The sequence below is a fragment of the Leopardus geoffroyi genome, chromosome A2 (assembly GCF_018350155.1).
Source record: "Leopardus geoffroyi isolate Oge1 chromosome A2, O.geoffroyi_Oge1_pat1.0, whole genome shotgun sequence".
Lineage (NCBI taxonomy): Eukaryota > Metazoa > Chordata > Mammalia > Carnivora > Felidae > Leopardus > Leopardus geoffroyi.
Genome location: NC_059331.1, coordinates 82,548,392 through 82,569,049, shown reverse-complemented (window position 1 = coordinate 82,569,049; position 20,658 = coordinate 82,548,392). Strand labels below are relative to the sequence as shown.

At 39.9% G+C, this 20,658-nt stretch overlaps 1 protein-coding gene and 1 long non-coding RNA gene across 5 annotated transcripts in view; one reads left to right on the top strand and one right to left on the bottom strand.

Moving 5' to 3' along the window:
* Nucleotides 1–5,324, bottom strand: part of RSBN1L (round spermatid basic protein 1 like) — a 68,054-nt gene extending 62,730 nt beyond the window's left edge. Inside the window, exon 1 of the mRNA XM_045494589.1 lies at nt 4,718–5,324. Within this exon, the coding sequence (XP_045350545.1) occupies nt 4,718–5,282 (565 nt within the window). The 5' untranslated portion in view covers nt 5,283–5,324. The remainder of the gene's footprint in view (nt 1–4,717) is intronic.
* A 117-nt stretch (nt 5,325–5,441) lies between these two features.
* The window catches only part of LOC123606367, a 154,493-nt gene continuing 139,276 nt past the window's right edge, over nt 5,442–20,658 (top strand). For 2 of the 4 annotated variants that reach the window (XR_006716251.1, XR_006716249.1), the window contains exons 1-2: nt 5,442–5,939; nt 7,636–7,829. This is a non-coding gene — a long non-coding RNA (uncharacterized LOC123606367). The remainder of the gene's footprint in view (nt 5,940–7,635; nt 7,830–20,658) is intronic. The other 2 variants (XR_006716250.1, XR_006716248.1) reach the window with 2 other exon arrangements.

The window sequence follows — 20,658 nt, the reverse complement described above, 5'->3', positions numbered from 1 at the left end:
TACAAGAAACAAAGAAATTATAATTAATATTCTTGAAGAGGTAACAGAAGTGCTACACCCATGAAAAAAGAACAAGATGCTACAATACAGGATCAAAGAACAAGAGTTCATAAAACATTGTTTTAAAAGAGAGCTAAAATTTAAAAATTCAATGAAAAGGTTGAAATCTCCCAGATCACAGCAACTTTTTGAGATCAAATTTCTCAACATCAACACTGGAAGCTAGGCAATATGGGAACACCTCCAAACTTTTGAGGGAAAATGATTTCCAATATACAAACCTCTCAACAGCCAGTCAACTGTGAGGGTAAAAATAAAATCCCCCCCCCCCCAAAATTATTTCCAACATACACTTCCACAGTAATAGTAGAGGAAACCAAAATGAAGGAATAAACCAAAAGGAACACATAGGATCCAGAAAAAAGGGACTCAACAAAAGTGAAAGAAATTCTCAGAATGTCAGCTAAGGGAAGTCCCAAGATGACAGCTTTGCAGCAGGCCTAAAGAGAAAACAATCCAGACTAAAGCAGGAAGAAAGACAGCTACAGAAGAGATGACTACAAGAACAAATAGAACTGGTAAGTTTATCTGACAGATCTGACCATGTGGAAAATTGTACTGAGAAGCACTTTATGGAGCTGCTGGAGGGTATAGAAAGATTTTGCTAGACAAAACTAAACAAATGAAAAAACAAAGCATGAAAAAAGGTTATACAAGAAAATGAAATTACAGTAAACTATGCCAGCAGTGACAAATATTTGGCCATAATGATGAAAACTCTAAAACTGAATTTAAGGTAAAATTGTGGAATAAACAATATTAGAAAGATAGGGGAAAGTATAGTTTGAAAAGTCTTCCAACATCTATCACTGACATTTACATACCTTAAATTATTCATTTCTAACAGACTCTTGACTATAAAGAACAAACTGACGTTATCAAAGGGGAGGGGAAAGGGGTTAAAAGCTTAAGGAGGGCACTTGTGATGAACACTGAGTGATGTATGAAATTGTTGAATCACTACATCGTGTACCTTAAATGAATAGAACACTGTATGTTAACTGGAATTAAGATAAAAACAAAAATAACTATTATTCAATTCTTTAAGAGTCTCTATTTTCATTAGAGTTAAATTCTGTAACTATACTTTCAAGGCAAACATTCTGTGAAATGCTCTGGTTTTATCTTTAGATACTTCACAGAATCATTCTAAGGAAAAAAAAAAGTTAATAAGTGCAAAGCAAAAACAGTAACAAAAATTAGAAGATCTATACAAGTTTTACTGCTTACTTGAATCATTAAAGCACTTTGTTATCTAATAAAATGTTTGTTTTGCTCTTTGCTAGAATATAATTCTAAATGTCAGATACTTCCAGCACATGTCCATTTTTTACCTTCCACATTTACCAATTCAAAAATTTTACCAATTCAAAAATTTATTCACTCCTACAGGAAGATGGAATGTGAATTCTTCAGCAGATTACCTCTATAACCAAATCTGGTTATTTTCTAGTTTTAAAAATTTTAAATGTTTTGCACATCTCCTTTTTATAAGAAATAAATTTAACTTTCACATGATGACTCAGGCTATCATGGAAATCAGCTACCGCACTATGACCAGATGGCCTCACAGGTTTTAGGTGCGTAAGGCATCAACCTTTATGCTAAATGGCCTTGAACTGCCACGTTTTTGTTATTCTGTTGTTTATCACTCTTAACTTTCAAATCCACTGTCAATGATCCTTACTGTGTCTGGACTAATCCACTTTTTAATTTGCTATGGGGTTAAAAAATCATCATGTTTCTGACTCAAATAACATTGACTAAATTGCCTGCCAAGGCTTTTCATACACAGTTTCATTTAATCCATGTAATTCCTGTTAGAATGGTAGCCAATAAAAAAATTAGTTCTCACTAAAGACTTAAAAAAACAAAAAAACTAAAAAAAAAAACAAAAAAACACCCAAAAACCAAACCTACTACAGTACAGGAACTTAACTGGTAAATGGGGTAGTGGGCTAGATTTTTTGGATTTTTGTTGTTGTTTGCTTTTTCAGGGAAGATTCATTCTATTTTCTTTGCTTAGATGTCTTTATAGCTCACTTCCTGTTCTGATTCAGATTGTTCAATCATGAAGCTATGGGATAAGTGGGGTCACTGAACTATCCTATGTGCTATCCATGAACTATCCAACTTAGAGCAACACTAGAAAGAGTTATATATATATATATATATATATATACACACACACACACACACACACACCACAACAGACCTAACCACTCACTAAGATTTTTCTAAAGTAAACTCTAAGCCCAACCTGGGGCTTGAACTCAAGGTCCTGAGATCATGCATCACATGCTCCACCAACTGAGGCAACCAGGCGTTCCCCCCCCTCCCCGCACCATCCACTCACTAAGATTCTTATATAAAGCCCACAGAAATGAGAATTGGATTACAAATTAGGATTTTCATATTTGCAATTATATTTATATTGAATTGATGTATGTAATCTTGCTATTTTAATAACAGTTGCTTAAGAGTTTTCTTAATTAAAATAAATTTGATTTAGTTAAATCTGAACTTTAGAAGGATAAGAGTACTTCTTTTTTTTTTTTTTTTTTTTTAATTTTTTTTAACATTTATTTATTTTTGAGACACAGAGAGACAGAGAATGAACAGGGGAGGGGCAGAGAGAGAGGGAGACACAGAATCTGAAACAGGCTCCAGGCTCTGAGCTGTCAGCACAGAGCCCGACGCGGGGCTCGAACTCACGGACCGTGAGATCATGACCTGAGCCGAAGTCGGATGCTTAACCAACCAAGCCACCCAGGCGCCCCAAAGAGTACTTCTTAAATTAAAAGGGAAAGATTTCCACCATTAAATTTATCAAGACACTGAAAAAAATTCTTCTCTTTGATTTTTAGTTTTTTCTCAGTAAAATGGCAGCATTTCTCTCTCTCAAAAAAAAATGAAAATCGTACAATAGTGTTTACATCTAGTCATACATAAAAACCCTACATAAATCATGGAAAAACATGTTCCCCACATTTTAATGTAGCAGCTATCATTCCTCATATTAAAGCATAATATAAGCTGTGACCTTCAAAAGGAGGAGCCTAAACGTAAAAGACTACAGAAATTTCTCTTTAACAGCCATTTCATTTTAAGGGCCATTTTTATGCTCCATATTTTAAGTTAGACTTGTGAAAGAATGTTTACTTCTTTATTTTCAGCCATTCCAATACACTGACAAATGTTATACCCCACATTCACTTCCTCATTCAAAGAATTCAGAAGAACAAATACACTGTTTACACACCACAAATAAAACTAATACCAAACTGCAAATGCACAGACTTTCAGGCACTTATAACTTTTCAAGGTAACCACTAAAACAAAATAGCTTTAAAATACTAATCATATTAAAATTCCAGAGCTAATAGTATAAATTCCATCCTCAAAACCACTTTCCTAGAAGCAACACAGTCCAAAACTGAAAGAACTTTACTCAGTGCCAGAGTTCCTGATGGCTATGCTTAGATGTCAAAGCTTTGCTATAAGCAAAACAGCAGGGAAGAAGTAACCGTTACTACATACTCCTGTGCAGCATTTTTAAAAACTGTGAAAACTGCCACTCAAACAGCATTATTCATGAGTTAAGCTACAATTCGATCAGCAATGCTAAAACTGCTTGACATGTCGTTTTTCCTAAGAAACAATGATACTTTCACAGTACATTTTCAATGTATATTTATAATAAACATCATTATATGCTTTAGTCTTTTGATCACATAAAAATCTACTTTTCAACCAGTCTCCATGTTGTGCCACCGTCAGATCACTATATATCAATAACGAAATAAGTAGGACCATCTATTTTAAATAAACACTTTCGGAAAATTATATGGCTAGCCTACATTTTAAAAGAAAACTGCCTAGCCCCGTCTGAAACGGACGCTCGTGAATTTGCCATTTTCTGATGTTAAAACATTTTGCAGTCACTTGATCTGACCAAAAAACGTCAACGCTCCTGATTTTATCATTTGCTGCAGGAAAAAAGAATATGGCTGAAAATTCTCTCCGAAGGGTGGTGGTACTCCAAAGAGGACCCCAGAAAACACTCGAGAATACGGAGCGGTGCGGAAGGTACCTTATGAAACAGCACACTTCGGGCCCTGCACACTACCTCATTTCCCTAATAGGGATGAAAAGCTCGGGCCTCTGGTAGCTTCCAGCTGACGCCAATGCTCTCCACACCCCTTTTTTGACAGGATTTTCTGGCGCTGGAGCCTGTGGTCACAAATACGAATTCCGCGATCACGTCTAAACGGTCTAAATAATCAAGAATCTTTTACAAGACCAAACCCTTCGCGATCCCATCACCTCCCATCTCCCTCCGTAGTCCAGCACACCTAAGCGGGTACTCTAGACCGAATTCTACAAATCTTTCAGCGCATTAACTGGGAGATAGAAACAATATTTAAAAATGAGAGTTTCGGGCATTCCCCTCGCTGCAACTGAAATTACAGGCTCCATTTCCTGTCCCCAAAGGGACTGCAAAATCGTCCGCTGAGAACGGGACGCCTCCCGCCCCCTCCAGGCTGGCGCCTGCGACCGCCACACTCCCCCTGCCCGGGCCCGCGGGCGCGAGGAGGTGGCGGGGACGCGGGGACCCGGGGCACCCTCCCCTCCCCCTCCCAGCGCCAGCACCCACCTCGCGGCAGCGCCTTCACCTCCCCGTTCTCCTCCCGGGCGGCCCCGCTGGCCTCGCCTGCCCCGCCGAGGCCGTGCCTCCTCCTTTCCTTCTCTCGCTTCTCCTTGGGTCGGCGCGGCTTGGCGTTGGCCGAGGAGGTGGCGGCCGGGAGCAAGAGATGGTGAGGCTGAGCGTGCAGCAGCGTAGGAGGGACCAGCAGTTTGCGCGGCACCGGCTGAGATGAGGAAGCAGAGGCTGACGAAGGGACCGCGGTGCCAGCGGAAAAAGAGAAACTGCTCCGAGCAGAGGACGGGGAGGAGGCAGCAGACAGACCGGGTAAGCTCCAAGACGCAGGGCTGCCATAGCTCTGAGGCGAAGGTGCCGCCAGCGGCTGCAGCTGCCTGCTGTTCCCGCCGCTGCTCCCTTCTCCGTTCAGTCTCCTCGGCGCCTTCTTCTCCTCAGTCCGGACCTTCTTGGCCGACAGAGGACCTGGTGGGTCCCGGAATGGGGGCTGCAATTTGCCAAACGGTTCTTTCTCCGAGACGGCAGCGGCAGCGCCGTGCACGGGGCTCGGCGGTTCCGCCATTTTGCGCTCCTGTTGTATTTACTCTCCTCGGCTCCCGGGCGCGGGGCAGGGGCGGGCCCTCAGCGAGGGGCGGGCGAGGGGCGGGGGAGGGGCGGAGCGGACGGGCCCCGGCGAAGCCCTCCATTGGACGAACCATGCTGAGGGATCCCTCTGGGAGCCAACCAAAGGCGCGAATCTGGCGCCGAAGAGGCAGGATCGCCAAGCGGACCCGTTTTGGAGGTCACAGCTCCTCTGGGCGCGGCTTAGTGGCGGAGCTTGCCGTGAGGGGAGGGTCTTCCATTTGTCGCCAGCGTGAACTCTGGTGCCCCGTGAGTGTTCGGAATGGACCCCCAAATCTGCCCCCGCCAGGTCGCACTTGACTCTGTTTCGACGACTTTTTTTGTATCACTTTCTTTTCCTTTTTGCCTTGGGGTCCCTTTGGTCCCTCCCTTTCTCTTCGCTCTCAGAAATCCGAGTTTCGCAGATGCTTAGCTCAGAGGAGAAAATTGTGTGCGGAATTAAGTCCTTCCTTCTGTTAGGCAGTTGGATGGGAGGGACCAAAAATCACTTGGTGTCCTGACAAGATTTGTTACTGTTGCTAAGATCGTCAGCTCTAATGCTTTGAGGGAGATAACTTCCTGCAAACCCAGAACTTTCGGATTTCTTCCGAGCTTGAAGGTAAGACCCCCTGGAGAATTTTTCTTTTAAACTTTTATGATACACCCGTAAAGATCTTAATTTTATTGCAGTTGTTATAAATGAAACTTGCTAAGAAAAATCCGTTAGCGATATTTATTGATGTTTGAAAGGCAAAAAAAATTTTTTTAACTGTAAAATAGTGGTTAGCATCCTGAGTGTTCGATGTTTTATAAGCGTGTGTTTTGATTTCTAGCTTAGAAGATAAGGAATTGGGGGAGATGAGGTACAGTAGTACAGTTGCAACCGAGGCGAGGAGTAAGATTTTAATTTAACTCTGAGGTCTCACAGGAGATTAACAAGTCAAAGGAACAGACGCAAAAATAAAAGTCAAATCAGGAAATGAGCAGTCGGAGAATATTCTTAAGTCTTAAAAGGAGCCCCAAGTTACCTGTAACTTTCTGGAAAACAGTTAAAAGTAACCTTCCAGGATTATCATTTCTTGTGACCGTATGAAATTGGAATTTTTTGTTTTCCCTTTTTTGTTTGTTTAGAATACTTTGGAGTCAAAATTTAATAGTGGTCCTTTTTTTAGGTGCCTCAGATTTTTAAAATAATCGAAGTATTTACTTCCTTTAATACATATCAGTGAAAGAAAGTGAAAACTTAGTGGTTGCAATTGATTGTCAGCATATGTATTCACGAAAAGGAACATTGGTGGAAAAGCAGACTAAGAGGATGGGGCTGAAAATCATCAGCTACTAACTACCTTTGTGACCTCCGTCACAATGCTTCATCTGTCAGAGCCTCTGTTTTAGCGGAATAAATTCAATTACATGATCACTAAGGTCTCTTCCATGCTCTAAACTTCTGCCATATGCAAGAAGCTTTACAAAGTCACACTGAAACCATTACAATTAGAGTAGCTTCTTTTTTTTATTTAAAAAAAAATTTTTTTAATGTTTATTTATTATTGAGAGACAGAGCATGAGCATGGGAGGGGCGGAGACAGGAGAAGACACAGAATCCGAAGCAGGCTCCAGGCTCTGAGCTGTCAGCACAGAACCTGACACGGGGCTCGAACTCACGAACTGTGAGATCATGACCTGAAGTCAGATGCTTAACTGACTGAGCCACCCAGGGGCCCTAGAGTAGCTTCTTAATTGTTGACCTTCCAAGCGCATAAATGTGTCTCTTGTGTGTGGTAATATGGTAATTGGAAACTTGTGCCATTTATTTTCTCATCTCCCACATAGAAGTCTGGGATGTCTAACTTTGTAAGGGCCCAGCTACGATGTACTCTCACCTACGATGTACTCTCACCTTCAGGAATTTTTTTCTGCTTCCACTATATATCGTCTTTTATACTATTATGCACTCTTATCAGTCCTAACCTTAAATTTGCAGAGCCTGGGCAAGTGTGGCTCAGAGGCTCACGTACCATGTGTCTAAACGTTTAAGTTATAAATCAAGATAACAAACTATTATAAAAAAAGTATTCTGGGGCACCTGGCTGACTCAGTCAGTGCAGCATGCAACTCTTGATCTCAGGGTTTTAAGTTCGAGCCCCACATTGGGTGTAGAGATTATCTAAAAAATAAAATCTTAAAAAAAAAATGTATTCTATTCTAATACATGATGTATCTACTGAAATAATGATCTGGAAGGCCAGGTTTAAATTTAGAACTCTCATATTTCTAGCATTCTCAGATGCATTCCATTCTCTTCCCATTCCCAGCTTCTTCACTTACCACACCAGAAGAAACCTTGCATGTGTGCATTCAACATGTCAAGCTTATGTCCACATCCTTCACTTCCTGCAAATAGTGATGTCTAATCAGCACAGCTCTGTCTGCTCCCTGATCTGGGCACACATGGTCCCCTGATCTCATGGACTCCTTACACTTTGCAATTGGAGGAAGATCCTTCCAGGTAATTCAGTTTGCACTATTACTGTTACCAGCGTTCAATTAACTGTTTTCTTTCCTGTGTAATCAACCATTCTCTTTCAACTAGATCATTCCTTATAATATTAGGAGAGAATTCCCATCACTGTCACCAATTCCTGTTGGCTTAATCTCTGCTGCCTTACTGAAACCATCCACTTTTCTCCATGCCCATCGTTGGTACCCTATTCAAAGTACTGCCCCCTCGCACCAGGATAACTACACTGACCTTTGTTGTGATTTCCCTATATTCTTGTTTTCTCAAATCTGTTCTCCATTCTACCCAGAATGCTCTTTTCAAAACCTAAATTTGGTAATGTCTCTTTCCTTGCTTCACACCTGCCAGTGGCTTCCATTGCTTTTAGGATAAAGAGCAAATCCTTAATGTGACCTACAAGACACATCATGATCTAGTACTTTCTTCTGTATCAGGGTAAAAGCTCTTTAGTTTCTAGAATGCACCATGCTATCTTTCAACCTAAGAATATCACATATGTTTCCACTGTGTGGAAAGCTTCTCTCCTTACCTGATGCTTCTGTGATGGTTTGGATAATGAGCATAATGGAGGCAGATATCATGAATCCCTCCATTATTTCTAACCTGCATGACTTGATGGACAGTGGTACCATTCACTGAGCTAGGAAACATTGGAAAAGGGACAAGTTTGGACTACTTCCTGACCTTGGACCTGATGAACATGAGATGCTGGTGAGAAATCACTTCCTTTGCATCTCAACTTAAGCCAATTCTCACTTGTTTAGAAAGCCTACCTTTTCTTCCCCATCAAGATTCCTTCTTCCCCAACAAGATTCCTTGTTTGTTCCTGTTCTTTTTATCCCCATTTCTTCTGCTTTTCGTTGTTGTTATCAACTCACTGATAATCTTTCCCACACCTTTTCATTCTCTCCTCTATAACAAGCTCTGCTGAAAACATACCCCATATACCCTGCTTCTCCATCTTGTTTGAAACCTTGAGGACACAGCCTGTACATTTGAAAGTTGTTTCTTCTCAGGGCGCCTGAGTGGCTCAGTCAGTTAAATGTCCGACTCTTAATTTCAACTCAGGTCATGATCTCACATCAAGACTCCACACTGGTCTTGAGCCAGCTTAAGATTCTCTCTGTCCCTCTCACAGAATTTCAGGTTGTTAGTAGTCTTTCAAAGTCATGTCAAAATCCCTCCCTCCTTTCAGATTTTTGTGGTATGGCTGTATCATCCTTCACTGACTTCCTGGTCATTTTGCCACACTTAATGAAGATTTTGATATTTTGCTTATGTTCATGCCCTGTACCCTTCAGCCAACATTTTAACTGACCTCAGTGTCCACACTAATGAGCCATCCAATATTCTTGCCTCAGTGTTTCTTCTAGGACTTGCATTTCCATTCTGTTTCAGTCACAAAATAGCCCTTTCCTGATCCTTTTCATCACTCTTCCATCTCTGAAATCCTAAACTACAGTGTTTTAATATTCAGGTTCCTCATTCCTCTATACCATACCCTTCCCTTTGACCTCAGGAGTACTCCCAGACTCTAGATCTTTCTTTTTTACCTAATTATGATTGCCAAATAAAATATAGGACACCCAGTTAAATTTGGATTTCAGGTAAACAATGAATAAATTTTTAATATAAGTATCCCCCTACAGAATTTGGAATGTATTTATACTAAAAAGATAATCTTTTTTTAATTAAAAAAAAATTTTTTTAATGTTTATTTATTTTTGAGAGATAGAGTGCAAGGGGAGGGGCAGAGAGAGAGGGAGACACAGAATCTGAAGCAAGCTCCAGGCCCTGAGCTTTCCACACAGAGCCCAACACAGGGCTTAAGCTCATGAACCATGAGATCATGACCTGAGCTGAAGTCAGATGTTTAACCCACTGAGCCATCCTGGTGCCCCTAATTTTTTTTCTTAATGTTTATTTATTTTTGAGAGAGAGAGATACAGAGTACGAGCAGGGGAGGGTCGAAGAGAGAGGGAGACACAAAATCTAAAGCAGGCTCCAGGCTCCAAGCTGTCAGCACAGAGCCCAACACGGGACTCAAACCCACGAACTGTGTGATCATGAAATGAGCTGAAGTCAGATGCTTAACCGACTGAGCCACCCAGGCACCCCAAAAATATTCTTTATTTATCTGAAATTCAAGCTTAACTAGGTGCCCCTTTTTAATTTTCTCAGTAAATCTGGAAGCCCTATAGTAATCCATCCTTTCTATACTTTCTTCACTCTCCAGCCTAGAGTCTATAGTATGTAATTGGTAGCAAACATTTACTAACACCTCAGTTCCTCACACTCTAATTCTCTTCCTCTCCATGCTGCTGGCAACGTCTATACCTGCTCTTCTGTAGCCGGCCTGAGCATTGTTCCCTCTTTTCCATTTAAATGTTTGGCCTATGTCCCTGCTCTTGATCTCACTTTGCACACTTCTTTGTGATAGTATGCATCACAGTGTCTTCTGATCGCTCACAAATGCTGACAGTTCCCAACTTCCCACCTGCCTTAACCTTGTATCTGATTACTGACTCTTACCCAGATGCCAAGCGGACATAGCCACCAGTGTGGCCACAAATACCTCTGAGTTCATACCACCCATTCCCATCCACCCCTGTGTCATCTCCCACATTCCTTACCATTCAAGCTACAAACTTGGGAATCTTTGACTTCTTTTTTCCCTCCTCCTCCACATTCAGTGGGTCACTGTCTCTAGCCAGTTCCTCTTCATTCTTGCTGCTGCTTCTTGCCTTCAGGCCTCAAGCCATCTTGGGTTTTGTCAATGATTTCCTTACGAACTGGTCTGTCTGCGTTCAGTCTTGCATCTTCTAAACTATGCTCCATGTTGCTACCAAATTGTATTTCTAAAATGTAAATCTGGAGGTGCCTAAGTGGCTCAGTTAATTAAATGTCCAACTCTTGATTTTGCCCCAGGTCATGATCTCATGGTTTGTGAGTTGGAATCCTGCGTTGGGCTCCATGCTGACAGTGCAGAGCCTGCTTGGGATTCTCTCCCTCCGTCTCTCTCTCTGCCCCTCCCCTGCTCATGCGCTCACACTCTCTCGCGCGCTCGCTCTCTCTCTCTCTCTCTCTCTCTCTCTCAAGAATAAGTAAATTAAAAAAAAAAAAAAACCTTTAAAATGTAAACTCAATTATCCTTCAGTCTCTTCAGGAATTCTCTTCTGCATATGAAATAAAAGTCACTTTTTAGTGTAGATATGAGCCATTCTTGATATATAACCCCACCACTATCTTTCTAACTCTCTTACAGCTTCCCTCTCTTTCATCTATTCTGAATTATGTGTAATTGCTAAAAGAGTTGCACACCCTGTCGCCATGTGCATTCTGTTTCCTCTGCCTGGAATACAGTAATAAAGCTCTGCTTGCCCTTTCAGATTTAGTTTAAATATCTCCCTTGGCGGTGCTTCCTGACTGGTCAGTGAGAATTGAGCATCCCTTTGTGCCATCATCATTCTACATAGGATCATTGGTCTCTGCTTTTAGCCTGTGAGCTCCTCTATGACAGAGATAATGCAGTATTTATATTTGTGTGCATAGTATCTGGGATGGTCAGTGCTCAATAAATGTATATTGAAAAGACCTGTGTGAAGTGCAGGTTTATGATCTTTATGGTAAGATGGGAACCTGGGGCTACAAACTTGAATGCCAGATGGTCTTGGTACATTCAAAAATAATAAAAATAAGGCAAGCTGAATGTTATCTAGTAAGAAGTGGTGAGGACTGTGGAAAACTAAGAATACTTGCCTTATCTACAAGGTACATTTGCTTCTCAGCTCTAACTGATATTTCCGTATGGAAATGCAGTGGGCCTACTTGCTAGATACCTAGAATTTTTTAATGTGAAGTTTCCTAAGAAGCTGTGTGAGCCAAACAAAACTTATCAGGCGTGTAACCCAGTGTGACTTCTGATCTAGAAAAGAACAGCTTAGTTTGGGTAAGGTAGGTTTTGAGAGTTTCGTTTGTTAATGCACAACCCTACCTTTGTCAATTGCTGAAATAGATGCTAAGTAAATGCGTTTGGCCCTTGAATGACATAAATGTCAACTACATGGGTCCACTTATACGTGGATTTTTTTCAATAACCATAGTACAGTGCTACAAATATTTTCCTTATTAGTAACATTTTTTCTAGCTTACTTTATTATAAGATTACGGTATATAATATAAACAACATACCAAATATATATTAGTTTACTGGTATTGTAAGGTTTCTAGTCAATAGTAGGCTGCTAGTAGTTAAGTTTTTGGGGAGTCAAGGTTGTATGTGGATTTTTGACTGCACAGGTAACAGTTAGGACCTCTAGTCCCCATATTGTTCAGGAGTCAACTTATACTCAGGTTTCCAGCCATAATGTTTGTTAGCAGAGCTTAGAGCTGCCTGCTGCACCTCTTAGAATCTGGTTTCTGTATACATGATGCCCTCCAGTATTCCTGAGCTGAACTATATTTTCACTGTGCCAGTACACTATCCTCTGGCCTTGTCCAGGTTCCTGACACCCTTGGCTGAAGGTCTTTGTGCTTTATAAAACCCCATATTAACCTTAAAGACATCTCTTCTACCAATCTGGCTTGGACATCTCAAAGCCCTGCTTCTACCACATTGACCTGCTCATCTTTATGTGTCTTTCTGACTTGAGTTATTGCTTGTAAAGAGTGGTTCTGTGCTTTAAGAAAGCCTGACCTTTTCAGCTACCATGTTGTCAGTTCTAATTTAGTCTACGTCTAGTACAGGGGCCAGCAAATTTGTTTTTAAAGAGTCCAGTAATAAATATTTTAGGCTTTGCAGACCACATGGTCTTTGTAGCAAATATTGTTTGTTGCACAAAAACAGCCATAGATAGCATGTAAATGAATGGGTGTGATTATGTTTCAGTAAAACTGTATAAAATTAGGAAGCAGGCTAGATTTGACTGCAAGAGATAGTTTGCTGACTGTTGTTTTAGGATTTTGATTTCTACCTTTATACCATGTGAAAAGATGGTTGAAGATCGCATGCCACACTCCACTCATGCTGCATTAGCCACACTAGCTTTCTCTCTTTTCCTTAATCATGCCCATTCCTATCTGAGACCCTTGGCCCAGGCTGTTTCCCCTGCCTGGAATGCTTCCTCCCTCCCACCCCCAACTCTCTATTCTTTTTTTTTTTTTTTTTTTTTCGGGACAGAGAGAGACAAAGCATGAACGGGGGAGGGGCAGAGAGAGGGAGACACAGAATCGGAAACAGGCTCCAGGCTCTGAGCCATCAGCCCAGAGCCTGACGCGGGACTCGAACTCACGGACCGCAAGATCGTGACCTGGCTGAAGTCGGACGCTTAACCGACTGCGCCACCCAGGCGCCCCCCAACTCTCTATTCTTGCAGGTGTCCTAAAGGCTATCTTTGACCTTTCAATTGAAGGTGGCTCTCTTTTCATTATTCTCTATCACAGTATTCTCTCTGTTTCAGAGCACCTGTCACAGTTTATAATTACTTTACAATTATTTCTTTACTTTTTATCATCTCCCTCGGTAAACAGTAAGCTCCATAGGACACAGATCATATCTTTTTTTTTATTCACTCTGATTCACCTATGTATCTGTAGAATCTAACAAAATGCCTTGTATACATTAACCACTCAACAAATGTTTATTGGATATATCAGTATAGATAAATCAGTCAGTGAGTCAGTCTGAATTATGATTTGCCAATATAATTGTTTTCACCAGAAAATGATAGAATAGTTCTATAGTAGTCTAAAGGTAAAACCACCAAAAAAAGTCAAAATTTTAGCTTTCTGAATCCAGTTATGTACACATATGGGTTTCAGTCATAGTAATTGTTTCCTAATATATTTGTACATTCATGCACTGAAAATTCATACAACTAAAATGCCATTCTATATAACTTTTTTCCCAAAGGTACAGAACGGCTCCAGCTGAATAAGTAAAACAACACCAAGTTATAGCATGAGATTTTATGTGGCATTATATCTCCTACAAGGATGTTCAAGGCTATAAGAAAAACACTGATTATAATTCTGTCCTTTAGGAAGAAAGGTATGTTTAGATAATAGATGAAGTAGTGACAGGAGTAAGAGGGTCAATTTTGATTCTTTGGTAGCTGTCTTCAGAATTATAGAGTTAAGCAACTCTAAATAAATTTCAAAAAGAACTCTATTAAATTAGAACACAACATAGTATCTAAGGCTACTTAGTCTCTGTATGTATCTGAAAACCTTTTGTTGTACTAGTGGAGTAAAAAACCTTTAGATCAACATTGCATCTATCCACACCTAACCTGTTAAAAGAACTATTGGACTTACCTTCAGAAAAGGAAACTTATGAAGCTGCATATATTACATTATTGCCCTTTCTACTGGCAAATAAGATTTCTATCAAGTTTGAAGTCCATGTATACATATATGGCAAGAACCCACTGAACCATAGATACATCATCAATTTCTTTGGTATACCGACACTGGGCTCTGTAATGATTATGTAAATCCTTTCCCTCACCCTAATTGTAATCACTGAACTTACGAAGTAGAAAAGAAGCTATTTGAGATCCCAGGGTCGAAGCATACTATATGTTGTAAATAGAAGTGTTTCATACAGAAATAAATAGGAGGCATTCAATTATTATGAGATACGAGAAAGAATTAAAGTACCCAAATAGCATTTATTAACCAAATAGTATCCAACATAAAATGTTTTTTAAAAAATAAAGGATCTAGGTGGGTGCCTGGTGGCTCAGTTGGTTAAGTGTCTGACTTTGGATCAAGTCATGATCTCACGGTTCTTGGGTTCAAGCCCCATGTTGGGCTCTGTGCTGACGGCTGGAGCCTGCTTTGGATTCTTTGTCTCCCTATCTCGCTGCCCCACTTGTGCACGCGCGCTCTCTTTCTCTCTCAAAAATAAACATTAATTTTTTTTTTTTTTATAAAAAATTAAAAGAAAGGATCTGGGGCACCTGGGTGGCTCAGTCAGTTAAGCATCCAACTTCGGCTCAGGTCATGATCTCACAGTTCGTGGGTTCAAGCCCTGCATCGGGCTCTGAGCTGACAGCTCAGGGCCTGGAGCCTGCTTTGGATTCTGTGTCTCCCTCTCTATCTGCCCCTCTTCTGCTTGCACGCTCTGTCTCTCTCTCTCAAAAAACAAACAAACAAAATAACTAAATAAAAGATGGGGGCGCCCGGCTGGCTCAGTCAGTGGAACATGTGACTCTTGATCTTAGAGTTGTAAGTTCAAGCCCCACTTTGGGTATAGAGATTGCTTAAAAAACAAATAAATAAATAATTTAAAAAATAAAAGATGAATTTGGGACACTGGAAGAGGATTATCTGTTAAATTCAGCAGCCACTTTCAGTTCAGTTGGATATCTCCAAAACTTTTCGGATTTATCATGCAGCTCCTTCTCACAATATTTTACAGGTTCCTCTTCTTCTCAAGCATTAAATAGTAGAGGCGCTGAAATTTCAATGCAAGGACACTTTTTTCCCTCTCACGTTATTTTTCCTGGCCAATCTCAAACATGCCATAACTTTAATAAATTAGTTTTATAGTTATAGCTCCCCAATGGACATCTCTAGACCTGACTGTTCCTGTGTGTTTATGACCTATCTAATCAGCATCTTCCATGGATATGTCAAAAACACCTCAAACTCAACATTTCTGTGGCAGAGATGGCTAGTATTTGTTTGCCCCCTTCTTCCTTACTACCGGAACCTTTATTTCATTTAGTTTGCAATGTGCCTAGGTTAACAAGAAAAAATAGCCTTCCCAACCTCCCTTCCTCTTGGAGATGGCAATAATATGGTGGATGTCTTTGGGTGAGGTTTTCAGGAAGGCCTTTTAAGGGTGGGAAGAGACACTTAGCCTATTTTCCCTTTCCCCTTTCTCTCCTGCCTGGAACTTGCATAAAGGAAAAAAAAAAAAGGGCAGTAAATGGTCAAGATTGAAAGCTTCCAATCCATATATTTTTTTATTCAACATTTTAGATGAGTTGAATTCTCACCTCTTAACCAGTAATATCATTTTCCAACCAATATAAGCCAACCACTTGCTCAACCACAATCTTCTTTCCGGTTTGAGTATGCACTCAAGTTCAGCAGAAAGAGAGCAAAGTAGAGGAAAGTGAAGTTGAAAAGTGTAAGTGAGGGAGTAGCCCACTGTTTAAAGGCTTCATTGAAGAGCCAGAAGGAACCACAAAGCAGAAAGAAGGTATAAAGAGTAAAAGGGGCCAATAAAGTAAATAGAAACCATCTATAAATATGTCTCTTCTGGAGTTAATTTTGCTGCCAGAATTTTAATATGGGAGGACATCAGATCATTTTAGAAAAGGATAGGAAGCCTATAAAATGTATGACGGGAACCTTATTCAATGTTGTAAAGCTCTTAAAAGCATGTTTTGTCGTTCCACTCAATTCTCTGGGAAGAAGGAACTATTTTAGTTGATGACTGGTGGGTAGAGGGTAAAATATAACCATGAAACCTAGGTATGGCAAAGAGGTGTAAAGAAAAATGATAAACTCATAGAGTGTCTGGATTGAAAAACCAATCCTATACCCAGTTTGTGAATTTTCTTTACTACATACCCTTTCCTTTCTTTTCGAACAGGAAAACTTCACCTCCAGAATAATTGTTCTCTGCTTTGTAGCTTTAGCCACACTATCTGACCATTACTATGGTAGAAGGATAATATTTACTGAGTGCCTCATATAAGCCTCATATTTGTGGACATTTCACTTTATCCCGTGTTTTCAAAAAAGTTTTCCAAGGCAATTTTCAAAACTGAGCTCGAATGGCACATTCATTCTGACTCTAAAGCAGTTTTCTTTCTAATGTGTTCTGTCTTGCAGGGGAGAGCAGAACTTTAAAGCATCAAAAAAAAAATTGTTTTTAATTTTATTTATTTTGAGGGGCAGGGGGTGGGGAAAGAGGATCCAAAGCAGCCTCTGTCCTGACAGCAAAGAGCCCCATGAATTCAGGAACTGTGAGATAATGACCTGACCGAAGTCGGCCACCTAACTGACTGAGCCACCTACGTGCCCCTAAAGCATCAGATTTTAAATTCAAACATTTACCAGACCTTTTTAGAAGTTTCAGTGAATTAAATTGCTATATTCTGAAAATGGGCATTCAAAAAAGGTACCATGTTTCTTAGGGTACTGGTGCTTTTTTATCTCCCAGAAAAGAATAGGCCAGCATTACTACTAGGGGAAGGAGTGAGAGTGGGAGAGAGTAGGAAAGACCAACAGACCTATAGAAACAGTGGCCTCAGCTTTTATTTTATTTTATTTTATTTTATTTTATTTTATTTTATTTTATTTTATTTATTTATTTTCTAATGTTTATTTTTGAGACACACACACACACACACACACACACACACACACACACACACACACACACAGCATGAGCAGGGGATGAGTCAGAGAGAGAAGGAGACACAGAATCTGAAGCAGTCTCCAGGCTCCGAACTGTCAGCACAGAGCCTGACATGGGTCTCGAACTTACAAACCATGAGCTCATGACCTGATCTGAAGTCAGATGCTTAACTGACTAAGCTACCCAGGTGCCCCTGGCTCCAGCTTTTAAAGAAAACTTATAATTCAGTTGCCCAGAGAAAGTCTGGGTAACCTGAACATCGTGAAGCAAGTCTAACAGATTCCAAGGGGTAAGGGGGATGACCCACAGTTAGAAGACAACAGTTTTGTGCAAACACTGCGCCTAGAACCAGGGAATTACGAAGCTATGACTGTCACAAAGTTATCATTTCATTATTTCAGTTTTACAGATTTTACTTTGAAAAGCTTTTTTGTATAATTTGTACAGAGCCATGAAGTAACATGTATCTTGCCTTAGATTCAAGTGCTGGCTCTTGATTCTCGTCAGATGAATAACTATTTCTATACCATTTGATTCAAAAATAGATGTATAATTAAACAGCTATACTAAAAAACCATCAAATAACCACTTTTTAAGTTAACTTTTAAATCTAACTCAAGCTGTATTGTAATTCCTATTCTTTTTTTTTTTTAAGAACTTATTTTTAAGTAATCTCCGCACCCAACATTGGACTCAAACTCATAACGCTTATATCAAGTCTCCCACTCCACTGACTGAACCGGTCAGACACCCCTGTAATTCCTATTCTTAGGATTTTATCGTTGGTCTTTTCTCTATATTCGATTTTAATGCCTAAAAAATACTAAGTTCTACACTATTGTCACTGGGAGTTTTAACATCTATTAGTGAAGAGGATGGAAAAAAAAGGTACAAATCTGGTACCTGGAAACCTTGAATACCAAGGCACAAAGCCTCGGGTCAAAGTTTGCCATATCCATCCTTGCCAACAGAGATGGATGAGTCCAATGGCCAAAGTGGATAAACTTTCTTTTTGTAAAGTTATTGTAACTTGGGTGGAATTTGTCTTGAAGTCTTAATCTTGCCATTTGAGTTCACAAATACTAGCAGTGTGCCTGGCTCATCACCTTGATACAGGGCACAAGTGTGGGGAGTATAGATGTTGAGTCTCTTCTTCTTCACCGTGAACTGTCAGTACATAGGCATAGCTATTAGAGGCACAAAAGGTCTAAATACCAAGGGAAGTGCTTCAATGATTATCATAGGAAAATAAGCCTAAAGTAATGCAGCATCAATATAACTACAGGTATACAGTCATAATGTGTAGTGCTTATAAATCAATAAATAACTTAGTTTGGGGATTAAATACTATTTCTGATACTCCAGGTAGAGGCATTAAACAGAAAAATATAAATACATTAGTGGCAAATGATACAGATTTTTTAAAGATGTGGAGGACATCATTATTTTTATTTCTATTGGGATACTAATAATGCCAATTACCGCTGTATAGATAATTGAAAATACAAATCATATTTATCTCAACTCACATTAACTCTTCTGCCTCCCAGGATAATCTCTCATGTTTATGATGAGAGATTTTAGTAATTAAAAATTTTTTTTCTAAGTTTTTTAACATTTATTTTTGAGAGACAGAGATAGAGCACAAGCAGGGGAGAAGCAGAGAGAGAGAGGGAGACACAGAATCCAAAGCAGCCTCCAGCCACCAAGCTGTCAGCACAGAGCCTGATGCAGGGCTCGAACTCATGGACCCCAAGATCATGACCTGAGCTGCAGTTGGCCGTTTAACCAACTAGGCCACCCAGGCACCCCCAAAATTTTTTTGCTATTCAGTGATGTTATTACTTTCTACAGTTTCTTTATTCCTTGATATACTACGACTTACGCTAGAGGTGCTTGCTTTTCTTACTACCTATTATGAATTCCCCTTTTCAGTTTATTTTCAACTAATTATTAGATAGCCTGCTTTTTATTGTCCATATGCATTAAGTAGTTAGCAGGTACTTATTTTTTTCTGTTTTTGTTTAAGTAATCTCTATACCCAACATGAGGCTCAAACTCACAACCTCAAGATCAAGAGTCACCAGGTGCCCCAAGTTAGCAAATACTTACTAAACATCCACTTGGTACCCAACAGTAGGCTAAGTTCTAGGAATATAGCAGTAGACAAGGCAGACATGGTCCCTGTCCTCATGGAGCAAACTTTACTATCTAGTCACAAGATCTGTTTCCAATAAGCCTTTCGTTGATGCTTCATTATTCAAGATTCTTCTCTCATTTCTTACTCATTTATTCATACAACAAACAGTAGTGAGTATCTGTATGGACCCAGGACACCATGACGATATAATTGAGAAAACAGACATAACCTAAATTATAGCACTGTCGTTAAAGTAATGCAGTGGTAGCATGAAATATATACATTGAAAATAGAAAAGGCAGATCAACAGCTCTGGATGGAAAAGAGAATATTCAAGCAGAATTAAAGATTAGTAAGCAAAGAAGACGGAGAAGGACTCTTGAGGCTGAGGAACGAGCATTTGGAAAAGGATAAGGAATGACATGTTCAATATGCTATTCTCTGTAAGAACTTCATTGTAGTTAAGTATAAAGGACACAAAGTGCCGTAAAAGGAGAGGAGTCTCTCAAATGGGCTAGAGCCAGATTGTGAAAGGTTTTGCTCACGTCTGCCTTGGCATGTTGGAGTCATTGAACACATCTTATTAACTTAAGGGCTTAAATGAGGAAGAGTGAAAAATGTTCATGTAACTGTGTATCACTTCCTTCTAATTGCTCATGGGGTTCACCAGGTGCTTCTTCCTGACTTTAACTGAATAGTTCTGCTTGCCATACAAGACTCGTTTGCATTTTAACTCTCATGTAATACTTAAACACTATTGCAGTTATCACAGCTTTCTCACAAACCAAGTAATAATAGGCACAATTTGAAATTTGAAATTAGATTTACTTTTGTTCTTACTAATAAATTGTTTGAACTTAAAATGATATATTCATTTCACACAACTAATCTCTTCATTTAGCATACAAATACTTTGAAAGTAAAATCATTAAATACTTTGATGTTGGTTATAAAACAATACTCAGGTAGCTTCTTCCTGCTATTTCTCTTTTTTTTTTAAAGTTAAAAGTCTATTTTGAAGAGATTTTTGCCACACATATAAATGCCAAAGCAGGGAAAAATGGTTTAAAATACCGTTAAACTAGGGACGCCTGGGTGGCTCCGTCGGTTAAGCAACTGACTTCTGCTCAGGTCATGATCTCGCAGTTCATGGGTTCATGCCCCGTGTCAGGCTCTATGCTGACAGCTCACAGCCTGGACCCTGCTTCGGATTTTGTGTCTCCCTCTCTCTCTGCCCCACCCCTCCTCATGCTCTGTCTCTCTTGTCTCTCAAAAATAAATACACGTTTAAAAGAAAT